Here is a 25,967-nt window from a genome sequence, read left to right as displayed (position 1 = left end):
GGTCAGAAGTTTGAGATGTAGTTGTTATTACCAGAACTCAAGGATGGTTCATTGATTGCTTGGTGTAATATGTGGACTTACCCTGGAGGACTTCCCCTTCTAGATGAATGCACTAATGACAAAGCTATTTTATAAAAGTAGAGTATCACTGCTGTTTCTTTATTTAAAAAAAAAAAAAATTTTTTTCTAGGCATCATCTTTCTCTACAATTAAATTCTCACCTGTGAGATGCTGCATTTATCAGAAATTTTGAATTATGGTAGTTTCTTCCTTATGAATATACCAGGCCTTATGATATGTGCAACCCTATTATATTACGTATGCAGAGCCGATCTGATCCTTAAAAAAATGTTGCCACGTATTCTGCATCCCTAGAGTCCCACAATTTGTGTGAGTAGGTCATCTGATGAATTTGTGATGCAGATCTTCTGCTGTTTTTCTGCCCAGTTGGAAGTCTCATATACTCTGAGTAAGTTTGGGAAAATAAGATAAGAAATATGGTAACCCTAACATTTTGGATTGAGTTATGAGGTATGTATTTGTCCTTGCCACACAAGGAATACAGGCACTTGCTGCAAGGTTCTGGATTCACTTTTGAAGATCAGGAGCATACAAGTTTGTTGGATCTTGTTTGGTTGAGTCTGCATATTCTCAACTTCAGTTCAGTGAACTGAGAATCAGTTTACTCTCCGAGTTAGGCGAGTAAAGGAAAGGAAATTTATTTATTTTGCATTCAGTGGGTTTTTACCACTGTGAAGATTTCTTTGGGTAAACATTTTGTTGTAACTATGAAAGAGTTATAGGAAAATCATCATGCTTTGTGGTTTGATTGTTTCCCATTGCCTTGGAAGAATACTAAATTTTGTATGCAAATTTTGTTATAAACATATTTGTTTTGTTAATATAGTATTAGGGTAGTGTATAAAGCTGTCATAAAAATGGGAGATCCTGGATATAAAACGCCTACATCAACTTTCTGCCTTGATACCTGATCATGAGAATACCAGTATTGTTCCTAAACAGGTGTGGCTTGTGTAACAGAGGGTGTCTTGTATGTACTTAACAGGTGGTAGAAGAATAATTTGAAAAACTACAACCCTTTGAAACTGAAATTGTTTGCTCCTGAGAAAGGGGGCCTTGGTAATTTTCTTATAGCAATAAACAGGAAAAGCACTCCGTTTTAAGAAGGAAAACTTTAATGAGCAAAATTTTTGTAGCAGTTCAAAGTTATTGAAGTGCTATATTGTTCAACAAGAGTTGCAGATTGACTTTAAAGTTTGTCAGTGTGATTTGTCTCCTACTATAGGTACATGAAGACATCTCTGCCTGTGCGCCTGTATATTACGTAGTAAACTCTTCATTCCAAATTTGTTGATCAGGCTTTGAATTGGTATTTCTGTAAAGAGATACCAAAATGAGTGTGTTTTCCAATTATTATCTTCTTAGTATATATTTAATACTAATATCCATCTTATAAACAGGGGTCAGAAAACAAAATTTCTTCACTGAATATATTAGAAAAATAGTAACATAGAAGATAGAGCCGTATTTTAGCATGTATCAGCCTGACATATCTTAATTTCAGTGGGATTGATGCTATAATAAAGTTCTATGTAAATTTTAATTGAGTTTATTCAGTTGTCTGATTTCCCTAAAAGTTATATTGGTTTGCTCTTTCATGAAAAGCAGAGAAAAAAATTCACTACATAAACAATTGTCCCCTTGTTTGAAGGTTCAAGCTCAAGTGCGACATGCAAAACTCAACTTTGACAAACTGAAGACTGATGTCTGTCAAAAAGTGGATCTTTTGGGAGCAAGCAGATGCAACCTCCTTTCTCATGTGTTAACAACATATCAGGTATCCAAAGAAAACATTGACTTCCAAAAGAAAGACTTCCTGTTAACATATGTTTTTTTAAGAAGTTACCATGGCAATATTCAACTGTAAAAATATGTAACTAGTATTGGAGGAGAGATGTGAAATTTGCACTGAAAGCAGATTGATGTTAAAGCTACCATTGCATTGAAATTTTATCCTACCTTACAGACAACACTTCTTCATTTTTGGGAAAAAACTTCGCACACAATGGCAGCCATCCATGAAAGTTTCAAAGGTTATCAGCCATATGAATTCACTATGTTAAAGGTAAGGAATATATACATGTGTTTGCCCAGTGATAACAAATAAGAGATCATACAAGGATGTAGAAAGCACACATTCATATTTTGTCCGTATATTGTCTGACAATTTTATCCCTGTCCTGTCTTTTCATTTAAATACAGGTTCTCTGTTTAAGGTAGTTCTGCCTAGTAGGATCAAAAACTGCACGTAGAGTGTAGTCACTAAGGAGTATTTCAAAGGAAGACATTATTCAGAGCTGCACTTAAGTATGTGTTTAAGTGCTAACTGGGATTGTGTTTGATTATTCCTAATGAATCATTAAATCCAGCAGAATTGGGGATTTATGTTGCTCTCCAAAATCCTGCAAGTGAATTAATATTATTTTGCCTTTGCATCTGTTTTTAAAAACTCACACTCTTTAAGAACACCTTATTGGGCTGAATATGCTTACATGGATGCTCAAGGTTCCCACACCTGTACTCAGACTTTTTAACCCCTTGCTTGACTAGTGGTATTTGCTGATCCTTTGTAATCTTTGAATATGGAATATGTGCAATATCTGACTGAAGTCTGAGTTGAGAGTTTTCTCAGGTATCTAAAAATAATCGCTCAACACTGTATTGTCCTTGTCATGCCTGCCCCAGCATATGAAGTTGCTTTGCCTGTTGCAATTCGAGGTTCAGTAGAGGAATGGGAAAACAGTGAAAAAAATGGTTATCTTTCCAGTTATCCCCATAGACCTCTTTGTCCTGTAGTTATTTTGTGCACCGTAATAACTACGTGATTGCCTAATCCTATTTGCGTGGGAGAAAAATAAAATTTGTCTGAAGGGGTCTGACGGAAGGGTTACCACTGGGAAGAAAGTGAGGAATGAGCAGCCACTATTTGCTTGGAGAGACAACCCGGTTTGAAAACGATTACAAGTCATAGCCTCAATCCATGAAACACTTGTGCATATGACACGTAGAAGTGGAAGTTGGGCTGCATTATGCTATATAACCTGTGGCTACCCTAGAGCTCCTGGAAAAGAAGCACCTGAAGGTATAAGGTTTAATTCACCCCAGACTACCAAACTTGTGTGTACATTACTATGTTATATTTAAAGTTGGTTTATAGAATGTGGGTTGGGAGGGAACAGTTTCTGAACTTTGAAGTGCATAAAGAGCTTGTGGAGACTGTTACTCTTGCAGCTTGAAACATCACAACAGAACAAACAAACAAATTTCAGGCCCAATCTCCCCTGACCAAGGACAAAAATAAAAGGAGGCTCATAAACTGTTTCATCTTACCTAGCCTCTGAAGAATCCTGTCTTGCAGAAGTCCTCATTTGCTATGAAGTTAACATAACTCTAAGCTTCTTTCTTGCATAGTCCACATTGTGGAAGGTGGAGTTTAGCCAGAGTTTGTGTCCACATTTCAGTGGCAGACGGTTGGGCATAGTTATCTTGATATTGCTTGTAATTGCCTACAGAGCCACCAATTAAACTCCAAACCAGAAAAGAAAATCCCCTTTATTTCCCCACCATTGCCTCCCATTGCAACGATGTCTAGTTCACAGCCTGGGTTTAGCACGGCCAGAGTTCTGCTCAGGAGCCTGGGTACCATGCTGGTGGGTTGTTCTCATAACTTCCCGATGTTAGAAGGTTTCTGAGGAATTTTTTCTCTCTGCTTTGATACAAAACAATTTCAGTCCAATTTGTGTAGGTAGCCTATATTGTTTCTGGGTATTTATTCTTTATTCTCTTTTCTATCTAAAAATGTGATTATTTGAACAAGACACAATATTTAAAAATATATAGTAACATTTGAACACCTTGGAGAGAAACTTATACAGAAAACGCACCTGTTCTGGAGTGTGAAGTACCCTTGTGATGGAGAATGAGAGAGATTTGGGGATACTTGTTATATTTTGAACTTCCTTCTGTGAAAGATTTCAGTATAGTCTAAATTTGAAATTAGTCTGGGAATCTATGATGAAGAAATACAATCTATGTTGAGTCCACACATGTGTAACAAACACTCCCTTGAAGCAAAAAAGTAAAAGTCGTTGTGAATATTGTAGTGTGTTTAGGATGCAGCCTAACTTTGTTATGAGAATCTTAACCATTCTTATTGCTGGCCTCTTGTGCTGAGAAGACCTGATTTCCTGTTTTTGCAGTGGTATGTATGCTGAGAAACGATGCCAATCAGGAGATAGTTTTATACTACAGAGTTTCATGGAAGTCTGTGCTTTCAGAAAACAGCTGCTTGGGAATAAGGCTATGTTACTGCCTTTTAGTATCAGTTCTTTATTTCTTTCGGTCTCTAGAGTGTGAGATTATTCTACATCAAAGTTAAATCTCCTCCATGATCTCTTTTCCCCAATTAGTAGTTTCTGTTTGTGTACATTAAATGATTGCTGAGGAGATTAAATCAAAATCTGGTGGCTGCATCAGGTGAGATTCTGTTGCCTAAGAGAACAGGTGTCTGCTGGTACTTCAGGTGCCTTACTAGGTTAAGTCACCTCACCTCTCCTTGTCATTCCTGAAGGGTGTGGGACTCCCACAAGTCCTGTGTCTCCTCTGCTAGACCATGGTGTGGAATAACAATAGATGTTTATGGTTAGGGAACTGATCCCTGACAGTCGTATCATATGTTCATACCTGAGTAACTGTGTATTAAGAAGGAGCTGCAAGCTATTTCTACATTGAGATTACGTGGTATTATTTTTTTATGAAGTATAATAAATGGCTATAGCTGATCTAGGGTAAGTGTAGTTTCTGACAGAGACACTTTTGGTCTAACAATGTACCCAGTGAAGATGCCATGTCTGCTGTTGACTTTATGCATTAAAAATACACAATCAGAATATATAATTGCTTAAAACATACATAAAATATTTTAATGTGCCCATTTCTACATTTAATCAGGAGTTACCCCTTTTAGAATATTTTCCCCTTAAAAGGGATCTTTCCTAAAAGAAAATTTTGAATTTGGTGCTTGCAAGTAATTTTTGTCTTTAATGATTCCAGTTCTGATACTAGCAGCTTAATTTTGCTCATACAAGTAATCCTTCTGAATTAAATTAAGCATACATGTATGTATGTTTTTACTTTAAAACTTTACTTTGAAATTATTTTACTTTAAAACAATTTAAAGAAACTGTAAATATTTGACTTAGACATAGATTGTCTTACTGAAAAATCAGAAGGTGCTATATACGGGAAAATTACTATTTGTATTTTGTACTATGAATATATTCATGTACCAGGTTTACCTCAGGAAAGAGACTCTTGGGATTGTTTCTGGAAAGAAAACATTGTCTTTAGAGATGTTTGCCAAACTCCCTTAATGAAAAGCAGCCCATTTGTTTTCTTTGCTTCAGGGTATATGCTGACAGTAGTATAATTGTGCTGTTGCAGCTATATTTCCTAACTGCAAGTTTTATGCTTGATGAAAGATGATTATTAATGTGCTAACAACTCTATGTATCGTGATGTAAAAGTATCCGTTACTGTATCCATTGCTGTAATATTAAAGATGATGGGCTGCTGTTTTGGTAAAGACTTTAAGTTTTCATTGTCTTGAAATTACCATATATCAAATGAATTCAAATTTATTTCAGGGGCTACTTTTCATGAACAATACCCCTTTCTAATTTCTGTCACAATTTATTTGCCTTAGTTATTTAATGACTATTTAGTTGCATTTTTTACATTTTAATACTATAATACCAAACTTCCTGAAGAGTTTGTATGAGCCTAGAAATAATAATAGCCCTGGTAAGGGAGTGAAAAGGCATAGATCTCAGTGCATCCATTTATTTCCGTGCAAAGTAGAATGCTGCTGCCTGTGCTCCTGATGTGGTTTGGAGAACTCTGTCCAAACAGGTATTACAACACTGTTGCCTTCTGCTGACCTCTGCTGTAGTCTGGTATCCTTTCTTGTTTCTGTTTGTTGCACCATGACTTTACTCATATGCAATCTGACCTATAATTTTATATCTCTAGGTGTTTTTGGCGGGGGGGTGATTTTTTTTTTTCCCTGATGAATCTCCATGAGGAAATTCTGAGAATACCTGCTTTTCCTCTTCCCTTTCAGCTCTGCCTCTAAATGAAACATATCCAAGTTTTTGTCTCCTCAGTGGTGTTGCACTTCTCCATATGTGTTGTGATGTCCTGGGATGTATCCCTGGCTCCTGGAGCTGCCCTTAGCTGTGTTGCTTTGATTCTTTCTCGGTCAAGGGGAAGCGCATTAGTTGTCCAAGGCACTTGGGGGGAGCTGCGGGTGAGCTGAGTGCGTTGTCATCACTCTGGTGATTTAACTGCAGAGGACAGGTTTTGTGTGCAGTCCAGATGATCTTGGCTTAACTTGAGAGCAGCCCAGATGCAGGTGAAGGAATTTTGTGAGTGAGTAGCAGTCAGCCTCAGAATGGTGCCTGAGCTGGAACCAGAGTTAACTCTGCAGTGAGGGAGCTCCTTGTCGGCATGGATATTTGGTCTGAGTACTGGGAGCAAGCAAAATATCACCGGGTGATTTTAGGTTGTAGAGACAGATGAGCTAGGCAGAGTGAATGACTGTGAACTTGCTCTGCTAGTGTGTACGATCTTACCCTGATCTTTACAGTAAAAGAGAAATAATGAAGCTAGGAAGATAGCTTTCTAAACATGTGAGGATCCTCCCGTAAGCCACATGCTGGTGTAGCTTGCAACACAGCCCGTGTGAGTCCATGTGAGCACCCAGAAGAGTGCTGTAAAGTTACGCGTTTGTCTGCTCTGAGCCAGCAAAGTCAGGGATGCTTCATACAGCCAACTGAAGTGTGCTTGCTTTTGTCTGAACTCAGTCTGTGTCTTTACAGCCTTGTTTTATCACTACACTTTCTAGGTGATGGGACTTCTTCCCTTCTTCTGATGTAACCTGAAACAATTAAGAGAATATCGTAGTTTGATTTCTACACATGCCAACAGCAGTGATCACATTACCATGGGTTCATGTTTAGAAAATGGTTGACAATGGCTTTTTAACACTCAGTTTTATTTCATACCCATTCTCTAGCTTTTTAAAATCTTTTTTAAAAGATATCTCAGTTTGTAGTGCATATCAAGATGTGGACTAGAGGGAGGAATGGGAGAGGAAAATAATTGCATTATTTGCTATCAGAATTTGAGGGAATATTGTCTGAATTGTTACATTGAAATATTGCATTAAAGTACAGCTGCTGATTTTTAACAATTTTTATCATAATCTCCATTGAAACTGAAGCTGTATTTCAGAGCTATGTTTATTTTTCTAATACAGGAAATAGTAACTGCCATTATTATTATGCTGTTTCCTTCCCAAGGTACTTGTGAACTCCATTTCTATATGCTGTTTCCGTGGTTTGATCACAGTCCTTTCAATATGGATTTCCTGAAACACTCATGAAGGAAGCATCATAAAACATAGTTCCTTAGAGAAGGATGTTGATTTTTTTGGTGAAAATGCAGAAGATTTTGCTTCTGATAATTTTCTTTAACGTGTATAATTAGGTAGTGGTTAAAGTAGTTCTATTTGTTGTTCAAAACCGTTACATCCCTCTTGGGGCAGGCTCTGTGCTGCTATACTTAGTGGCAGGCAGAGCACCACAATTGTTGCACCATCACCACCTGATTACAGTGGACTGTGTGTCCTACTGTGAAGGTGTCCAAGATGGTTCAAGTGCCCAAAGCAGTACAGTTGCCATAATGCAAAGCTCTGCTGTCTTTCTCTGCACTGCACTTTTGTGCAAAAATAGTGCATTTTCTTAGATATTTTTTTTTTAACTCTAATCCAGGTCCTCTTGGAGTCAATGGAATAATTCCCATCACTTGTTTGAGTCAGATATAGCTTTGATACAGCTATAAAACCATTCTTGCTTCATTTATGTAGGTTCTATAGTCTGGCCTTAAATGACACACTTTTGCTTCCCTGATTCTATTTTGTTTTATTTTCTTCTTTTATATTATGGTTATGATCTAGAGCTTACAAGATCCTGTGAATAAACTAACAGAAAAAGCAGAAAAGGAAGACCTGCAGATTGAGAGGACAAGATCAGTACAAGATCAGCAGAGTCAGTAAGTCACATGGCCTATATATTAAAATAATAAGTGTTTTTGTCTATAATCTGCTTTCTTGTTGCTAAAGTCTCCAGACATTTATAAATGGAAATATAGACACAGCTAGTCTGATCACACTAGCTAGTAGTAAGCTTAATACAAGAATTCCTGAAATGTTGTAATGTGTACATGAAAACTAATACACTTTATGGTGAAATTAAGAGCTTTAAAAAGACCTATTAAATCTTTCTGTGTTTTTCATCTTTCCTAGCCTTCTCTTTATTTTTTCAGCTTTTGCTTCATTTTTTTTCTTTAGTAAAAGAAATGGTAAACAACTACACATGGGAGAAGATACATGAGCATTATATTTCTCCCTTCAGCAGCATCTCCTTTCACCTGGGAATAGGATATGGATTCCTGATTGCTTTGAGCAGCAATTAGTTTTTGTAATGTATGCAGCGTCAGTTAGTAATCCAATGAAGCAGTAGGTACTTAGTGTAAAGTACATCTAAGCGAACTGATGCTATCAAGGTTTGAGTTACCTGTAGCTCTCAGGTGAGAGACGCTTATGAGTCGCCTGCTATGGGGAGAGGAGAACAGGAGAACGAGATGCGATCCCTCCCCTACGGGACCATCAGGATTCAGTTGCGAGGAGATGTGACGTTGATATAATCCTGCTACCACCTGTTGTTTTGACTATTCCTGGTTAAATGAAGCACCTAGCAAAGGATCAGTTGTCAAAAAGCAGAGAACAGCTTGACTGATTAGTGGATTTTGCTCGGCTATTTGTAATGGTTCAGTTCAGTTTTCCAATCTTTTTACTTGTTTAGATTCAGAACCACTGACCAAAAACAGTTTATAAATTGGTCAAATTTGGTGCTATTCAGACTAGAAAGGACTCGGCCAAGTACCATTTGGCAGGTGGTTGTCTCCACAGCACTTCCTTGAACCTGCTGCATCTCATGTGACAATAATAAAGAATTTCATAATCAATTGTTTTCCTCAGTGTGGAATATGAAGTTCTACAATGAATGCATGATTTATGCAAGATGTGTGCATTGGCATCTGCCAGCAAATGCATCAGATGCCATGTCATAGTTGTACTTGGTTTTATGTATGGATTATCTTCTTCCTTGCCTGTCAAAACAGAGGGGAAAAAATGTCACCATTTTGCTGTCTAAAACAAACCATAAACAAACATCTAAGATTCTAGAAAAATTACACAAAACAAAGCTTTTAAAATCCTCATGAACTTTCTATTCACAGTAAACATTCAGTATACTAGAATTTGGCCTGAATCTAATTTTCATTTGCTCCGCCACTGGCCTGTCCTCAAGAGCAGGGGAGGTGGCTGGTCCTGTCCTGTCACTAGAGGACAGGAGGAATGTGCCTACACAGTCCTCTTCACCACCACATCAGCCTTGTGACTGCTTCATTACCTACTGGTTGAATGGCTTTACCCAAATAATAGCAGTTAGAAAGTATATATTCTTCATTCAAGAGATTACCTTTGTATGAGACTTGCATATAAGCCACAGCTTTTTTTTTTTCTGTCAAGAGCTTTTTCTCAGCGCTGCTGATCTGTTTTTTTAGAAATCTGCTGACATGAGACAAAACTCACCTGACTGTTGATTTTTAATTAGTTACTGTTAAAAAGATAAGTGCAAAGTGGTTGGGTTTTTTGGGGTTTTGTTTTTATTTAGATTTGAGGGGGGGGGGTGGTTGGAACAGTTGTACCTCCTTCATGATAGTTATGAAAGACCAAATCTGGAAAAGCAGAATACACTGTACTTTTCATTACAGAGATTTAGTTAGATTAAAAATGGAAGGGTGGTAGGTTTTGATAGTTGGTTTTCAGCCTAATTTTGGTTTTCAGCAGATTTCTACTAATAAAACAATAAAAGTTAACAGACCAGAATATAGAGCAAATGCAAGAGTCCATCTGAATTACTGTTTATTTGTTATTGATATGATTCTGTAATGATGTGACCAAAAAGAGAAAAATGTATTACTATTCTATAGCCTTAGAATTATTTTTTCAAATTTTTTCTTATTCTTTCAAATAAAGGTTGATTTCATTAGATGAGGAGAGCCATACCAAGGAATCAAACTATTCAGGTATTTTATTTCATGTTCTCATAACTTTGTAAGTGCTGTAATACATGTTTTTTTGATTTTTGTTTATTTCCTATATGTTCAGCTTCACCTAGCAAATCCCTACAAATGCATAAAACTTAAGGCCAGGAAGATCTGTTAAAACTAATCTCTTACATGTTATATCCCGCTGTCTTTCATTCAGTTACTCTCAGATAAGTAAAATAGCTTGTCTTCCAAAGCATAATTCTTACATTGGGCATATCTTCAAGAAAAAAATCTACAGGTTAGTAGGTGTCGAGACAAGGAAAGTGTGCCACTTAGCTTGCTGGTTTGTTCCAGTGATTAAACATGTACTCTGTTAAATCCTTGATTAATTCAGTGGAACTTCTGCCCAAAAGCTAGGCAAAGTCATATTCAGGCGCTGCCAATGACCTGATGGGTTGTTATTACCCAGTGACGCAGCCAGGCTCTAATTGGAAGTGCACGGTGAAAGAATGGGAGGCAATGAACACAAGTGACAGGAAGGGAAATTCTGATTACATAACAGGAAAAAATGGTGAAGTGCTGGAAAAAGTGCCTGGAGGGGCTGTGGAATCTTCATCTCTGAAGATCTTCAAGATTGGACAGGGCACATCCCTATGGAACTTGATCTAACTTCATAGCTGACTACTCTGACAAGGGGCTTGGACAAAATGATCCCCAGAGGTCCTTCCAGCTTAAATAATGCCATGCCATAGATCTTTTTCTACTAAATTAATGGAGAATAATTTTAATATGTGGTATTTTATCCTCCATGAAGATACTTAAAAGGTACTACGTTAAAATCAAGACTCCTCTCAAATCTTCATTTTGATAGACTAATCATATTGATGTCTTGAAGACATCTTCTCTGCTCCTTTATTTTTGAAGTTTTCGTTTCCATTCCACTTTACAACATCCCATTTAAAACTTGAAATATATAACTGGACAAGACATGCTAATGTTGGTCTCTGCTGTCATGTTTCTAGAAGGTAAAATTACATTCCTTTCTATATCCAAGAAGGATATCTCATTTTGCTGCAACATCAAGTTAGAAGCTCGTATTTGAATTTGTTGTTTATCAAGACTCAATTCCTTTTGGTCACAGCTTTCCAGGACTCATTCTTCCTTTCTGCAGCATGGCTTATATTTCTTATTCCTAGAGATACAACTTATGACTTAGTGGTATTAAATTCTCCCAGCTCTGACTACAGAAACTGAGTAACTGGCCTGAATGACTGCCTCTAATAGTCTGTTAGTTGTTTGCACATTTTTTTCAAGAGTGATTTTGTGTTTACTTCCAGATGACTGCTAAAGCCATTGAATAGCAATGGATATAACACTAAACCCTGCAGATCTAAACTAGAAACACTTCTACTTTGCAATTATTTCTCCTAACAACTGGTTTTTGACATCTGTTAGTTGTCATGTTCCTAATCCATTCAATATGTTCATTATAGATATTACACAGTGCTAACTTTTTAGCTGGAAGGCTATGCAGTGCAAAGTAAAGTTGTTAAACAAATATCTTTACCAAAGAAAGCTCATAGTTTTATCAAAGAATGAAATTAGTTGGGTTTTTTTCACTAGGTCTGCTTTCCATAAAAACACCTTTTATTATAGGATCATTTATTATGCTCGTATTCTTTTGCTGAATCCCATACTGAATGGGATTCAGTTAATGTCTTGCCTAGGAGTAATAGTGAGCTACCAGCCTATAGTTACCTTCAATTACTTGAGTCGCCCTGTTAATTATTGTTGTTGTTTGGGTGTTTTTTGTAATAATGACACAATATTAAAACTTTTCCAGTGTTTTGAAGTTTCACCCATTTTGCAATTAATTAGATCAGATATCCCTTTGATGAGATGTTTTAATATTCTTGGCTACAAAATTTGACTTATATTTTCTTAGCAGATGTTTTCTAGAATCTCAGTTACTTATGGGCTGTAAAATATTTCACCATCGTCCATAATACAAATACCTTGTTCTGTCTCTTTCTCCATTGCCCCTAAAAGGAACTGAAGTATTTTGGAATACTTCTGCCTACACTGCTAAATTTTTCCATCTCCGCACACTAGTGAGTCTGTGCCATTGCTAAGATTTTTTTTTTCAAGTACTCTGTACGTACTAAAGTAATACAGATGTAGTGCTAGTAGTGATGGAGCTGTGTTTCTTCTTAGTTTTCCTCATCAACTACTTCATAACTTCCTGTTTTTTATCATTTGTTCTGCATTTTCCTTTAATATACGATGGATGTTTTTAAGATTGGCTCCATCATGTTTACCACTGAACTAAGGCAGGCTTTCAGCAACAGTTGTACTTTTTTCATTACAGAATTGTGGCCATCCACATCCCACCTTTCATGAACTTCTCTTTCTGATTTCCCCTCCCCCCCACCTCTGCCAGTCAGTTTAGGATTGGGTTTTTCCCCTTTAGCTTTGTGCATTGTCCTTTTATGGAAGCATCGTGTATATTTATCGATGTGTGTTTATGCCTCTCCTACCTGTATCTCTATAGAGTATAATCAGATGTGATCACAGGTCCTTAAATGACCAGCTGATTCTAGTGCTGGTAGCTCATTTCTGTCATTGTCCTAGCAAAGCCTAGTTAAAATAATAGAAATCAAACAGCAGACTGTTCTGTTTCATTTAGTTCTGAGCACACCTTGAAGTTTCTCTTGGAAAGGGTTTGGCGTTCAATTTTTATTCCCCTGTAGAGAATTTTATTTCTGCTTTCCAGCCTCAAATTTGAGGCTTCCAGCAGATCTGCCTTCCAGTTCTGGCAGTACTGTGACCAACCCCATCATTTGCCTTTAGAGCTACAGATTTAGTTATCTAGAAGCTAGATTTCCTCAGCAGTTAATTGGGAGGGAAATTTTTTTTACTCATCCCTCCTGTTTTGCTGCATATCTTAAATGAGATTAATCACCTGAGGGAGGTGTCTTTCTCTTCACTGATAGACGGAATCTAGATGATTGTTTTGACTCCATAGAATCATAGAATCGTTTGTCTAATCTAAGAAACTTGCTCAGAACTTAAAGTAGTTACAGTTGCGGCACAGTGGTGTTTTTTCGCCTCTGATAGCCTATAACCCTCAGGTATACATTTTCTGTGCTATTGGTCTTAGCCCATTAATTTTCCTGCAGGAGAAGAGGTGCTGTTACTTATATCCTGACCTAGGGTGCTTTGGGGAAAGATTCCTTTTCCCCGTTCCCACAGTTGATGTCATGAGGAAGAACATTTTGTCAAGGAAGGCAGTTTAGGGAGTGATGAGGTTCTGGCACTTTTGTGCTCTCTGGCCTGTGTAAATACAAGCTTCTAAAAGAAGTGTCTCTGCTTCTGGAGGACAGCAGAGACCTGTCTGATTCTTGCAGTTGCCTCAGTTGGGCGTACTCAGCATGGAGGTGGGCTAGGGTGGCAGGCAGTGATTCAAAGGAAGATATCCCCCCCCGCCCCGCCCCCCAGGTTATTATTCAGAAATTTGCCTCACTTCTTAGAAATGCTTGTATCTTGGATCTTTCATCCATTGTGACCAGGTTCATTTTAAACATGAATACCAACTGTTGCATGTTGATCTTATAGTGATGTTATTTATAAGCATGGTCTTGTGCCAAGTGCAATTTGACATGTTAATGGATCTTGATTAAAGCTGACAATGGCAAGGATGTCATATCCACATTACAAGGAAATTGTAACCACAAGCAGAACTCAGGTGGAGAGACTTAAGAAAACTACCTTTAGATGTATATATATTGATTGTCAGTGTACTGCAGATCTTCCTTTGTTGCTTTTTTTTTCTTTTATTTTGGCTTTTAGGTGCCATAGATGACTTATTAGACCTGCAACCTGAAGAAAATGGTATGAAGCATTTTTGCATGTCTGTTTCATCTGCTTTTCAATTACAGGCACCAACTGTAATTTTAATCTTAGATCTTAATTGTTTTCATAATCTGAAAAGTTGAATTAAATTATTCAGCTGCAATATTGAAACGGTGTTAAAGGAAACTCAACTTCATGGGGATAAAACACATTGTAACAGGTGATTCAAGGTTAGGTATACTGGACTATATTGTATTTGCCCCACTGTAAACCTTACCCCTCCTGTAACATTTCACAAACTTTTCTTTTTGGTTCTTTAGTTGTTGTATCACAACCCTTGGCAATACACTAGTAACCACAAGATTTTGTATCAGAAATGTACGTATCAGAAAAAAATTATTTAGTCCTCTTAAAACCATATAAGAAGTGGTGACTTCTTTCAGCCAGATAGTTAATTAAATCTGCTATGCTGTTCTCATACACACATGAGAGAGCAATCTTTCATTCCAGGCTCTACTACTATCTTTATGCTTTTATTAGATCCATGGCAGCGAGATGTGCTGGTTTTTTCCAAAGGATACTGTTTTACCATGTATGAAAGATATGGCTAAAACATATGAAAGATCTGGCTAAAAGTTTTATATTGAATTTTCATATGCAGTAAGAGTACTGCCTATCATTTCTCATTTGCTTTTCACTCATGTATCTCAGAAGAATGAGTAAAAAAAACTTCAACAGCAACAAAAACAACTGTGGCAACTCAAAAAGCAAGTAAAGAAGCAAAGAAAAAAATCCCTTTGTGTGGTTTCATCAGTCAGACCAAGAGTGTAATTTGGGGTATTTAAGGCACTGCCTTCATGATGGGTAAGGAAGAGAGCATTTGCAAACACCTTGACTTTGGATTTGCCATGGGCAGTCTCTTTCTGGGGAAATTACCAGTGTGGGGAATCACCTATGAAGGCAGAAACAGGGAAAGTTTCTCAGATGTCTGTGCAGAAGCAGCCCTAATCTGTGGATAGATAAGGTAGTGTTGACTTCTTTTCTGTGGTTAATAAAAAAGGTCAGTGCATGTCTGATAGTGGCCTTTTTTCTTCTGGTTTTCCCCTTACTCAGTTACATTCCTTGTTGGACCTTCTTAGTGGAGGTACAGATAATGCATACAATTATCGGTCATACAAGTTTAGCTATGTCAGTTAGAAGGCTATTTTTTTTTTCTTTAGTCAAATAGTTAAATCAATACGAAAACCGTTGTGGGACAGCTACCTCAGATAAGGGTGCTTATGTTAATGTTACAGTATCAGCCATTTACCCTAATTTTACATATTAGCTAGCTTTAGGCTAATTAATATTGTATTATTTTAAGTGAAGCAGTATAGTTAGGGGTACACTTTCATTGTGTTTCAGAAGGAAGTCCTTATCCTGTGTTTCTGATCATGCATTGTTGTAAATATTTTTAGTTTCTTTTCCTGTGTATGTTTTTAAATAACAGCAAAATGAGGCATTTTGCAAAGAAATATGAGCATTGCTAGAGGCTTGTTCAAACAATTACAAAAAAAAAAAAGTGACATAGTTTTTTCAGTGTTTTGTTGGGAGTTTTGGGGTTTTTTTCATGGAGATTTGCAAGATATGGGGCAGCATATGCAGACAAAATACAGGATTTTGACTGTGAAAATGGGCAGTGAAAACAGAGAAACAGGAAAAGAAGTAATAGAAGATTTATGGGTGAGGTGAGAAAGTCCATATCATTTTAGTAATCTAGCAGAGATACCGCATGAGTAATATCTCAATAAGCAAGACTGGCTTCAAGATAACCTTTATTGCAAACAAGAGTAGACTTACTGCTGCTTACCCAAGGCAGCCTGAGCATAAGCACCACCCTATCCTCCCCTGCCCTGGGTGCGTTGTTCCCACAGGAAGATCAGAAAGACTGCTGAGACAAGAAATGTGTCACACCTCTGATTTCTGGTGGTCTATACTACAGCAAGACCTAACTGCTCTTCAGATGTAAAGCTATATTTTGTACTTTCTCCCACAGTAAAAATGGGACTACTGCAATGGGATACCCAGATGAAGCAGAGCTTTGCTCTGAGCTGTGTGGCTGCAAAGCTTTTGTTGCAATATAGGTCGTTTGTGGTTAGGTACAGTGTTGGCGGTCTGTCTTAGCAGATCTGTTACTAATGATGCTCCCTTTGCATCTACCCCTGCAAGCCTTCCAAGTTCGTGAAGTGGCCTCCTGAAAGCAGCTTTGCGATGGTCATGCCCCGTAGAGATCAGAGTTCTTAAGTGCCTTTGAAATAGCAGGTGTCTTTCCCCTATGGAAGGATTTACTCCTCTGCCTCACCTGCTGAATAGCTTGGGGGGAATTGTAGGTCCTTGGACAATGTTAAGAGTCTTTGCCATTTATCTGAAGATGGGAAAGCAGCCTGAAAATTTATGAGAACAAATGGTTTTCTATGGTATTTTAGTTATAGTCTAGTGGGAACATCAGGAGAATTGATGTGTTTGTAATGTTTCTATTTCTAATTTTTGGGCCCTGTCAGGCAGTACAGAGGTATATAAAAATGTGAATTAGAAAGGAGCTGAATCTCAGAGCTAACTTCAGTAATGAATAAAATCCTTATATTATCTGTTGGTTTATTTGTTACTTTGTATGTAGGTGTGTATGCTGACTCATCAGCCTATTTTAAAACACAGTTTTGCACATTTTTCTCCTCTGACTCAACTTCAGCCATTTCATTATAGATTATTACAGCTATTAAAAGGGAACTTTCCTGAGAAGGCTGTTGCATTTAAATAAAATGGCCTGTTGCAACAACTTTGCCACTATCAATCTTTATTCCAACCCCAAAGGGTTAAAAACATCTTTGCAAGTTGTATGCAACTTGGAAAGCTCAGCTGATCTACCCAAATGTTGGAAAACTGAAGTTGCTTCTGTGCCTGACCACAAGTTTGAAACAAGCGTAATTAAGATAAACTGATCTGGGTTTCAGTAAAGTAACATTATCGGTGGTGTTAACCACCATTTTTGTTCTCTGCATACTCCCACAGTGAAGCTCTAAATGTTTCCAAGTAAAATAACAGTTGGGGTTCCTTGATAGTTCTTTCACTTTCCAAATACTTTGTAAGCTAGAGAAAAGGATTACGATCCTGGTTACAAGTTTCATGTATTTTATATAACTATTTAACATTTCTAAAATAGGAAAAAAATGGTTTTGAGGAGTAATGGTTCAAGTGATCCAAGAGCTTCTTCAGCTGCAGTTCTGGTGCTAGAGAAACTAGCAAGGGGAATCAGAAGGAAAGTGGCCCCAGTTATTTTTCAGCAGCCTAAGAGAGGAAAAAGAAAGTTACTACAGCATTGAACAGTGTAGAAATCTCACTCTGCAGAGTAACCTGTTCTCATAGGGAAATAGCCCAATAATTCAAGCATTAGTCAGAAGGTCATAAAGGTCATCTTAAGCATGTTCTCACAAAATTCTAGAATAATCCCCAACACTTATTAGTTTCAATATATACCAATCTGATTTTTTTTTGACAGTTTTATATAATGCTTCAAAAAGCAACATAAAAGTAGTCTTCTCTAATGTTTTAAATATTAGAATATGTAATGATTTTGGTGTGGTGTTTAATAGATTTTTTAAGCATACTTGTACTATTGTTTTTAATGAGCAGTGAGTCTGAACATCAGTGAGGTTAGCTAAGATAATCAAGGTATTATTTGTTGCATATGCTACAAGCCCAGATGTCCAAGAGAATTGTGTCTGAAAGGTAAAACAACAAATATTCATACAAAAGTATTCCATCTCACTTAAAATACAAAACCTAGATTGGATGTTTTTAAAAAACTCCTTCTTTTCTTCGTTTTCTAAAAAAAATATTTCTCTTGACTCTCTTGTTCTGAGACAGCTTCAAAGGATCAGTTTGTGAGGTCTTTGGAGTCAGAACCTGGTGATAAGGATGACCTAGTATTACTGAATGAGATCCTCAACGCTTCCTCCCTGGATGAGGGGGAATTCAGCAAAGAGTGGACAGCTGTTTTTGGACAGGTTGCACTTGCTGATCTCACCATGAACTCTTCAGCTGGAGATGTGGAGAACACTTCATCGTCTGTGGCACCGACACCATCAGGCTACTTGCCCTCACAGCTGTTAGACCAAAACATGAATGACTTGCAGTCGTCTTTACATGGTGAGGGCTCATCTTGTTCTGTTAGCATTTTGGGTTTAGGTTTAATAGTATGTTTTCTGCTATGTAGAATTCTGGTGACAGCTTATGCTGTGCCATAGCTGCAGAAACCCTGAAGTTAAAGCAGAGTGTGGCCTGGAGAAAAACATGTGAGTAGCATATTTGTTTTTCTAGCCCTGCTCATTCAGTGTTTGTGAATGGAGTACCCTAAAACCTAAAGTCAAAATTACTGTCTTGAATGTTTTCATTGAGCTTCCTGAAATGTTCTGTAGGCCTTTGAGATATTTTTTTTCTGTAACAGAAAATCTGTTTGAGTGGGTTTTACTGTTTAAATCACAACTGCTGTCTCTGTTAAGGGGCCAAAGAACCAAAAATTACTACTGTATTTTGTCTGGGAATGCTATTTTTAAACAACGTGGTGAAAATCAATTGCATTCATTCATTTTCTGTTTTTTTCAAAGCATCTCATGTTGTGTGTAGGGATATGGGTAAGATAGAATGGGTTCTCTCATCCTAGCAATGACACAGGTGGATTCCTCTTGTAGGCTGGTTATCAACTGATGCAACTCTTTCTCTCCCCTTTCTTCTATGCAGTTCATTTTTTTGGGTATTCCAAGCTGCTGCTCAGGGGAGAGGAAAGGAAAGAGGGGAACTAGGGCAGAGCTTTCCTGCTGCTGCTTTGGCCTTGAGGAAGGGAGGGAGGAAGGCAGGCTGGTGATAACCAGCCAACAGCAACTACCTTTGTCCTCCCCACAGTCCGGCAGGATTTCTCCTGGGGCTTTGCAAGCTGGAGGAGGACCTTGCTTTTTTGGGCTCAGTCCAGGGTCATTTAAATCTCATTTGGGGAAGAGCGATGTTGGAAAGACTAGCAGACTGATTCCAGCCTGAAGACTACTTCTTGGAACCCATGTAACTGGTACAATCATACACCATGTATAATGACCTTGGACATTTTGACAAGAATAAGAAAGTTAAATTTACCTTATAATTAATACAGTTACCACCACCACGCCTAAAGCAAGATATTTGGGATCACTGACTTCAACGCTTAGATGGAAACTGGGCGAGTGACATTTGCAGTGATGCTCAGTTTTAGATGTATTTTTATGATGAGGTACATGCATATATGAATATGATTGTTAGAGGGAACAGGGACTGGAAGAGTGTAGGATTTGACCTCATAAAATATGAGCTAAAAAAATCATGAGGTTTAGTCATTGCATTGTCAAATTAAACAGTTTGTGACCAGAAGCGGACATGGTATCTATTAAAAGGGGAAAAAGGAACAATGAAAAACACCTTTCTTGATAGGGAGACATAAACAGATTTTAAGCAAGTTACTGAAAATAGCAACAAATATTATGGGATTTATTTTCTTTCAGAGTTTTTACATGTTTGTAAATGTAAACATGTTTTTGAAGGATAAATATTTTTGAGATGTAAATGGCAAACAGGGCTGGGTGTCCTTTCTGAAGCTGTTGTTATGGCTTTCATTTGCACGTGACACTGGCATTGGCTGCACTGTTAGCACTTCAAAATCAGAACACTGTTCTGGAACACTAGAAATGGAAAATCCATTCCAGTCAACATGATATCCCAAAATCTTTTTGAATAAGAAAAAGAATAAATCTGTATTGGAAGAATAAAATATGTTGATGTTTTCAAATGGATTTCCAAGATTTTGGCAGAAGATCATGGTAACTGATCTACTGGCATTTGAAAAGTTAGGGCTAATCAGATGAATGATTGTATCTGATAATCAGCATGTTCCCAGCTGACTCTAGTTGCCAAGTAAAATGCATTATTTAAACTAACTTTCATAGACTATTTTTCTTTTTAAGTTTTTTCTTTCTTATTTTTTAACAGAAGGTGAAATTCTGTCCATTTTATATCTTAAAGTCTCATCTTTAATCTTAAATTGCATTTCATTTCACTTCACAGCACTTCTTTCATAATTTGACCTTATCAATAAATTTAGGAACAGAGACTTTTTTTTTAAAACAAAATTCTAACTGCAGTATAAACATATCTAAACATACAAGTTGGAAATGTTAGAATATATGAATTACGGATATTTTTACTGAGGACTTGTGATACGTCTCCTATATTTCTTTTTTTCCCTAATTGGTAGAATTGCTTAATAATTATTCAGTGTCAGGTGCTACACTGGGGCCTCGATGTTGCATACTTCCTGTGTGAATTTGGCCTTAAGACCATAAAGATTCTTAAAACTCACATGCTTAACTTTAAGCACATTAACTTTTCTATTAACTTCAGTGGGATTACTTACTTATTTTACGTTAAGCACACTCATAAATCTTTGGGGCTTTGTTTTCTCTCTGCCTTAGATCTTAATCTGTAAAACAGGCACAATGCTGTGCAGGTTATAAACTGTTACGGTCAGGAATTCCCAGCTTGGAGTTTTCTCTGGCTGTATTTATAGGCAGGATCATGCACAATGGGACTTTGAATTGCTATGGGACTACCAGGTACTGGTTTAAGATACATATAAATGTGTACATATATATATATATAAGAAACAAAGCATGCTCCCAACAAATCTTTTAGATTCTCTTCCAGATACAGCTTTGTAGTTTGGTTGTCTTTCCACTTTTTCAGAGAGTGCACTGGCTTTCTTTTTGATGATGCTTATGGCCTACTTTACTTAGTTATTCATACCACTAAGGGCTCCTCTTTTTCTTCTCAACATGCATATATTCTAGTTGGTAAGAAAATGTGCAGCTCACCATTTCCATTTATAAATTTAATTGTGGTAACATTTGTGAAGATGCTAGCTGAAAAAGTAAGCTGTTTGGTTTCCTTGCTGTCTCGGCAATAATCTTTTGTCTAGTCGCATAACAAAGCCATCCTGTGAACAGGCAAACCAGAACAGGCTTAGGGCCCACAACTGCTTTCAAATTGATAGGCTGCAGTTTGTTTTTGAAAGGCAAAGTTGTTCTCTGTAGCTTGCTGTGAGTGGACACTAAAAACATAATTTATGAAAGTATTTATTAAAAATTCTGTGTCAGTCATTCCAAATATCTTCATACATGGCTAAATTCATTACAAAAGCATCCGATATTCTGAAGCATTTTTGGTTGGATGTTTTTGTTACTGTTGCTAGGTTCTTTTTGTTTCCTGAGTGGTACTTGAGCTACCTGCATTTCAATGAAGAGAGAACCAGACCACAGGATCTCTCACGGGTGTGCTACTTACCAAGCCTTAGTCCAGGGACTCAAAAGGAGGGCTCCAAAGGAGTTAACTGGTCAGCGGTGTTTCACTCTGTGGTCTGCCAGTCACATCAGTGTAAACGAACATCAGTGAGGTCTTGGGGAGCCAACTCCTGATCTCACTGAAGTCACTGGTACTTGCACAGAACGTTTCCAGGCAGTACTCCCATTCATTTCTATGAAATTAGGATTTGGCCCTATTCGCTTAAGCCACTCAATTTATCTGTTGCCATCCATTGATGTATTAAAACACTTCCTCATAATACATCTCCAAACAAACGAAAGGATTACAGTTTTCTGTAGTTGTGCGTAGTGTCCTCTGCCATTCTCCTCTTTTGTAACACAAGCAGAGAAAATGCCTGGAAAAGTATGTCACTCTGATGTGTTAATGCCATACTTTTCATTATTTATGATTCAAGTTTGCTTATTTGAAAGATTAAACTAAAATCTCATTTTCAGGGAGCACAGGCTAGCTCATGAGCCTTTATCACCATTGTCTAGAGCAAATGTGAGCACTCTGCATCTAGATTTTGCAGAAGTTTTTGGTTTGAGAAAGTAAGGGGAGGAAGGACAAAGAGAGTAGGAAAGGATGTAAGAGCATGAACTTGTAGAAAAAAGAGACTGAATAAGGAAATGCTAACTGTGCGTGCAGATGAGTATCCTGTTTGTGATACTGCAGAATTAGATATGCTAGATTCCTGAGATGGATGGATAATTGATCAGACCACACTTAAAGGAGATATTATTGAAATGAGAAATACGACGACCAGTCCTCTAAATGTAATAAAGCATAAGAATTTAAATATCTTAAGCCAGGGACAAAAATACTGCGTTTTTTCCTAATATGTTTTTGTGGTACACCACCCCTAGTTCATTTTGCTAGCCTAGCTCATCTGGCCTCATTAACTGTATTTATCATTACTTTTTTGTGGCTATGGAATATGTATGTAAGAACAAAAAATTGTGAATACTCAGTTTCATTTTTCCCTGCGTAGTTACTCTCTCCCTGCTGAGAAGATCCTTTCAAATTAGGAACAAAAAAATACTCGATTAAAACCTAGTTTTAAGTTAACTTGAAGTAGTACATCTTGAATTTAATTCTTCAAGGTGTTTTGCAAGAATTTTTTTTTACTGAATTAGTCATTTCAAAATTAGCTAAAAAATCTAGGGTCTCTAAGTATGTTTTTTCTGGAATAGTTGATGAAATGAAAGTCTTTGGAACTGTAAAAGTAAAGGAAGGTGGAATAAATGTTTAGTATGTGTGATATTTTCACCCAAATGTAAGTGATATTCTTCTCCCTACAGCTGTGCTTGACTTGATTACTGTACTGGCCTTTCTGTGAACAAGTATTAACTGTGATTGGGTAAAAGAAACAAGAAAAAAAATCCTTTTTAGCCAGGTTAAAGGTTTGAAAAGAGTACGGTTGCCTGACTCTGGAGGTGATGAAACTGATCCACAGATTCTCTCTTCTTAAAGATGTTGCCTGTCTGGCATCTGACTGCTGATTTCTTGTGTACAAGGGAAGATAACAACAGCCATAACCATAAACATAATATTTTGCCCTATTGTCTTGATGTATGCATTCTGCTGCCAGACAATGGGGTGCTGGAATTAACAAAGTAATTCTTCATGCTAATGCTGTTGTATTATTGAATTTTAGGATGGGCAGCTAACAGTGTGAGCCCACCGTCTATACCACAGCCAGCACAGAAACCAAACAGCCTGAATGTGAATGCTAACAAGACGCCTGTGAAAGGTGATACAATGATGTATTTTTTCAGTTACTTTGCTTTTCCTCTTTAGCTGTGAGTCTTGTATCTTTCCAGTCTTTTCAGTTACTCTATCATAATAAAACCTATTTTTGTAGTAGTTACATGTCAAGAAATCTTGTGCTCGCTAATGAGTTACTCTGTTTCAGCATTGATTATGATATGTGTGTGTGTCTATTTTTTTGATAGGTTTCCATGCTAGTAGTATGTCAAAAGAGTAATTTACTATATAATGAGGGAGCTGAAACTACAGTTTCTTTTACTACTTTAATTTTGAGTCACACAGAATAGCATCTGCATGCACTTTTTCTAAGCTAAACTGTTTTGAAGCTCTAGGAGGACATTGTGGCTAAAATACAGGCTACTGATAAGGCAGAAGAACCCTAATTGCAAATTTTGTTGATAACATACGTCATATCAGTAATCATCTGTTTGAAACTTAATTCACTTCTTGCAACCGAGCCAAAAGTGCAGAGTCCTGCCATCCATTGAGACAAAGCCCTGCTGATTTTGACTAGGGTTTTCTGGATAAGTGAACCAGAAATATGTGAATTCTTATTGCCAGTTTGTAGCCTATTCTGTGCATTCACATTTGATCAGAAGCTACGTCAAAGATGTTCAGTGCAGAAGAAAGAAGCAACATGTATTCCTTCCCCTGCCTCCTGGGATTAAAAGACTGACATTTTTAAGCTCAGCAGAAAAAAAGAGGGTTAAGGCGTTTGGAAACTGTTTTGGAAATAAGCGTGATATCACAGCCACAGTACCTTCACTAGAAAAAGGAACAGCCTTCAGCTACTTTGAAATCTGTGTTTATGAAAGTGGCAGATACTCCAGCCTTGCAGACATCAAGATGAAAGTCATGCCAGGCGGAGCCTATTTTGTCCCTAAATTCCTTGTGTCACAAGGAATGCTCTCATGCGACATTATCTCTCTGAGTAGAAGAGCACATCTTATTTCACTATCAGTATAATACGTGTTAAGCATAGGGTCACAAAAAACAAGTGGTGGTGTACCTTCTTTATAGCACCCAAAGTTGTGACCACTTTAACCTGAACATCTGCCCTGTTTGAATAAGAGAAGGTAGGAGACCTCTGTGAAATCTGTATGTCAATATAAACAGATAGATGCAATAGTCCAGCTGCTGTTGGAACATATTCCTGGTTCACATTTTTTTTATATCAATTAAAAAATACACCATAATACTAGAAGCTGTACTTGGGACTGGCTATCAAACCTCATACCCCCTCTCCTTCTAGCCAATACCTTCCCATTAAAACTTAATTCCGTATGAGTAATGATCTTGTGTGGTCATATACAGGGGGGACAGAACAGTCACAGGAACTGGATTTAGGCAAAGGAATTTAGTCCTGTAAGAGAGGCTGAAAGTAAAATTTGGCTTCACTGTCCTTTCACTTTTTTGCAGGCATGCAGGTGCACACACAAATAAAATACCTTTCATGAAACAAAGCTAGACAGAGTGAGATTGTTTCTATTTTTAATTGAAGTGTTCCTGTACTTATCATAGCAGTAACCATATAAAATACACAGGTAAACAGATGTAAAACATTCATTCTTACTAAAGTTCCATATTCTTTAAAAGTAGTGTTTTAAAATGCCATCACTCATTCTCATTTTTTTGTCAGAAGTGCCCTTAGTAATAAATTAAACAATAGCATGGCATTTCAGTCAGTTTTTGTTTCAAAATAGCTGACAAGTCTGTATTTTTGTTTGTTTGTTTGTTTTCCAGAACCTGCAAAGAATCCTAAAGACTTAACTGCCTGGTTCAGTCTCTTTGCTGACCTTGACCCATTATCCAATCCTGATGCTGTTGGGAAAACTGATAAAGAACATGAATTGCTTAATGCATGAGTCAGCTGCCTATGGTAACTCACATTCTTCCATTCATCAACACTGTTTTGGGGTTTAAAAAAACTAAATAAAAACTAGTATGCTGTTGTGAAACTATGAAGTATGTGCCATGATAATAAAACTAAAGGGAATGAATCCCCTTTTATATAGGTACAGTTATTTGCTCTTGTTTTGTATAAAGAGTTCGCATTTATTTTCTACGTGGATTTACAAAAATAAGGTTAAGGATTAGGGCAGATTTCTTGACAAATTAGATTATTTGCTGAAACACTGTCTTTGCCTGAGGTGATGCGGAACTAACACTGGAGTGAAATACAAATTCCAAACCTATTTTTTTATAACATTTCTTGAGTAAATAAAAAAAAAAAAACATGTAACTGAGGAGGCTGCACGAGTCAAACATCTATTATGTATATACTATATATATTACTGCTATGTTAAGATGTCAGCTAAATTTGTTCTGTTAGTGCTCACAGTGAAAAATCTGTGCTGGGGCTAGTTATTGAAGAAATACATTTGGGTCTGTGCAGCCGTGGAAATTGTGCCCTTTCTGATTTAACTTACTAGACGAACTGCACTACATAAAGAGAAGTTATGCCCAGCACACTTCTTTTCTGAGCTTTTTCTCCATTGCACCAACAGAATTTGCACCTGTTTGCAGAAGTTGCTTGCAACTGATGCTTTACCATGCTTTCAAAATATTCATATTTCTGTTCAGAGTATTTTTCATCCAACTTATTTCTGAAGCATGTGTTATTTTGAGCTTGTTGCGACATTAACTCTTTAATAAAATGATTTTGACAAAAA

At 37.2% G+C, this 25,967-nt stretch overlaps 1 protein-coding gene across 1 annotated transcript; it reads left to right on the top strand.

Annotated features, from left to right (window-relative positions):
- Positions 1 to 1,678: 1,678 nt before the first annotated feature.
- ICA1 (islet cell autoantigen 1, 69kDa) lies at positions 1,679 to 25,967 on the top strand. Its single transcript, XM_009710607.1, has 8 exons — positions 1,679 to 1,858; positions 2,048 to 2,146; positions 8,099 to 8,193; positions 10,244 to 10,293; positions 14,107 to 14,148; positions 18,013 to 18,294; positions 23,183 to 23,278; positions 25,039 to 25,967. The coding sequence occupies exons 1-8, from the start codon at positions 1,679 to 1,681 to the stop codon at positions 25,158 to 25,160; spliced, it is 966 nt and encodes a 321-aa protein (XP_009708909.1). The 3' UTR covers positions 25,161 to 25,967.

This window comes from Cariama cristata, unplaced genomic scaffold (assembly GCF_000690535.1).
Source record: "Cariama cristata isolate BGI_N322 unplaced genomic scaffold, ASM69053v1 scaffold242, whole genome shotgun sequence".
Taxonomy (NCBI): Eukaryota; Metazoa; Chordata; class Aves; order Cariamiformes; family Cariamidae; genus Cariama; species Cariama cristata.
This window is presented reverse-complemented; position numbering and strand designations above follow the sequence as displayed.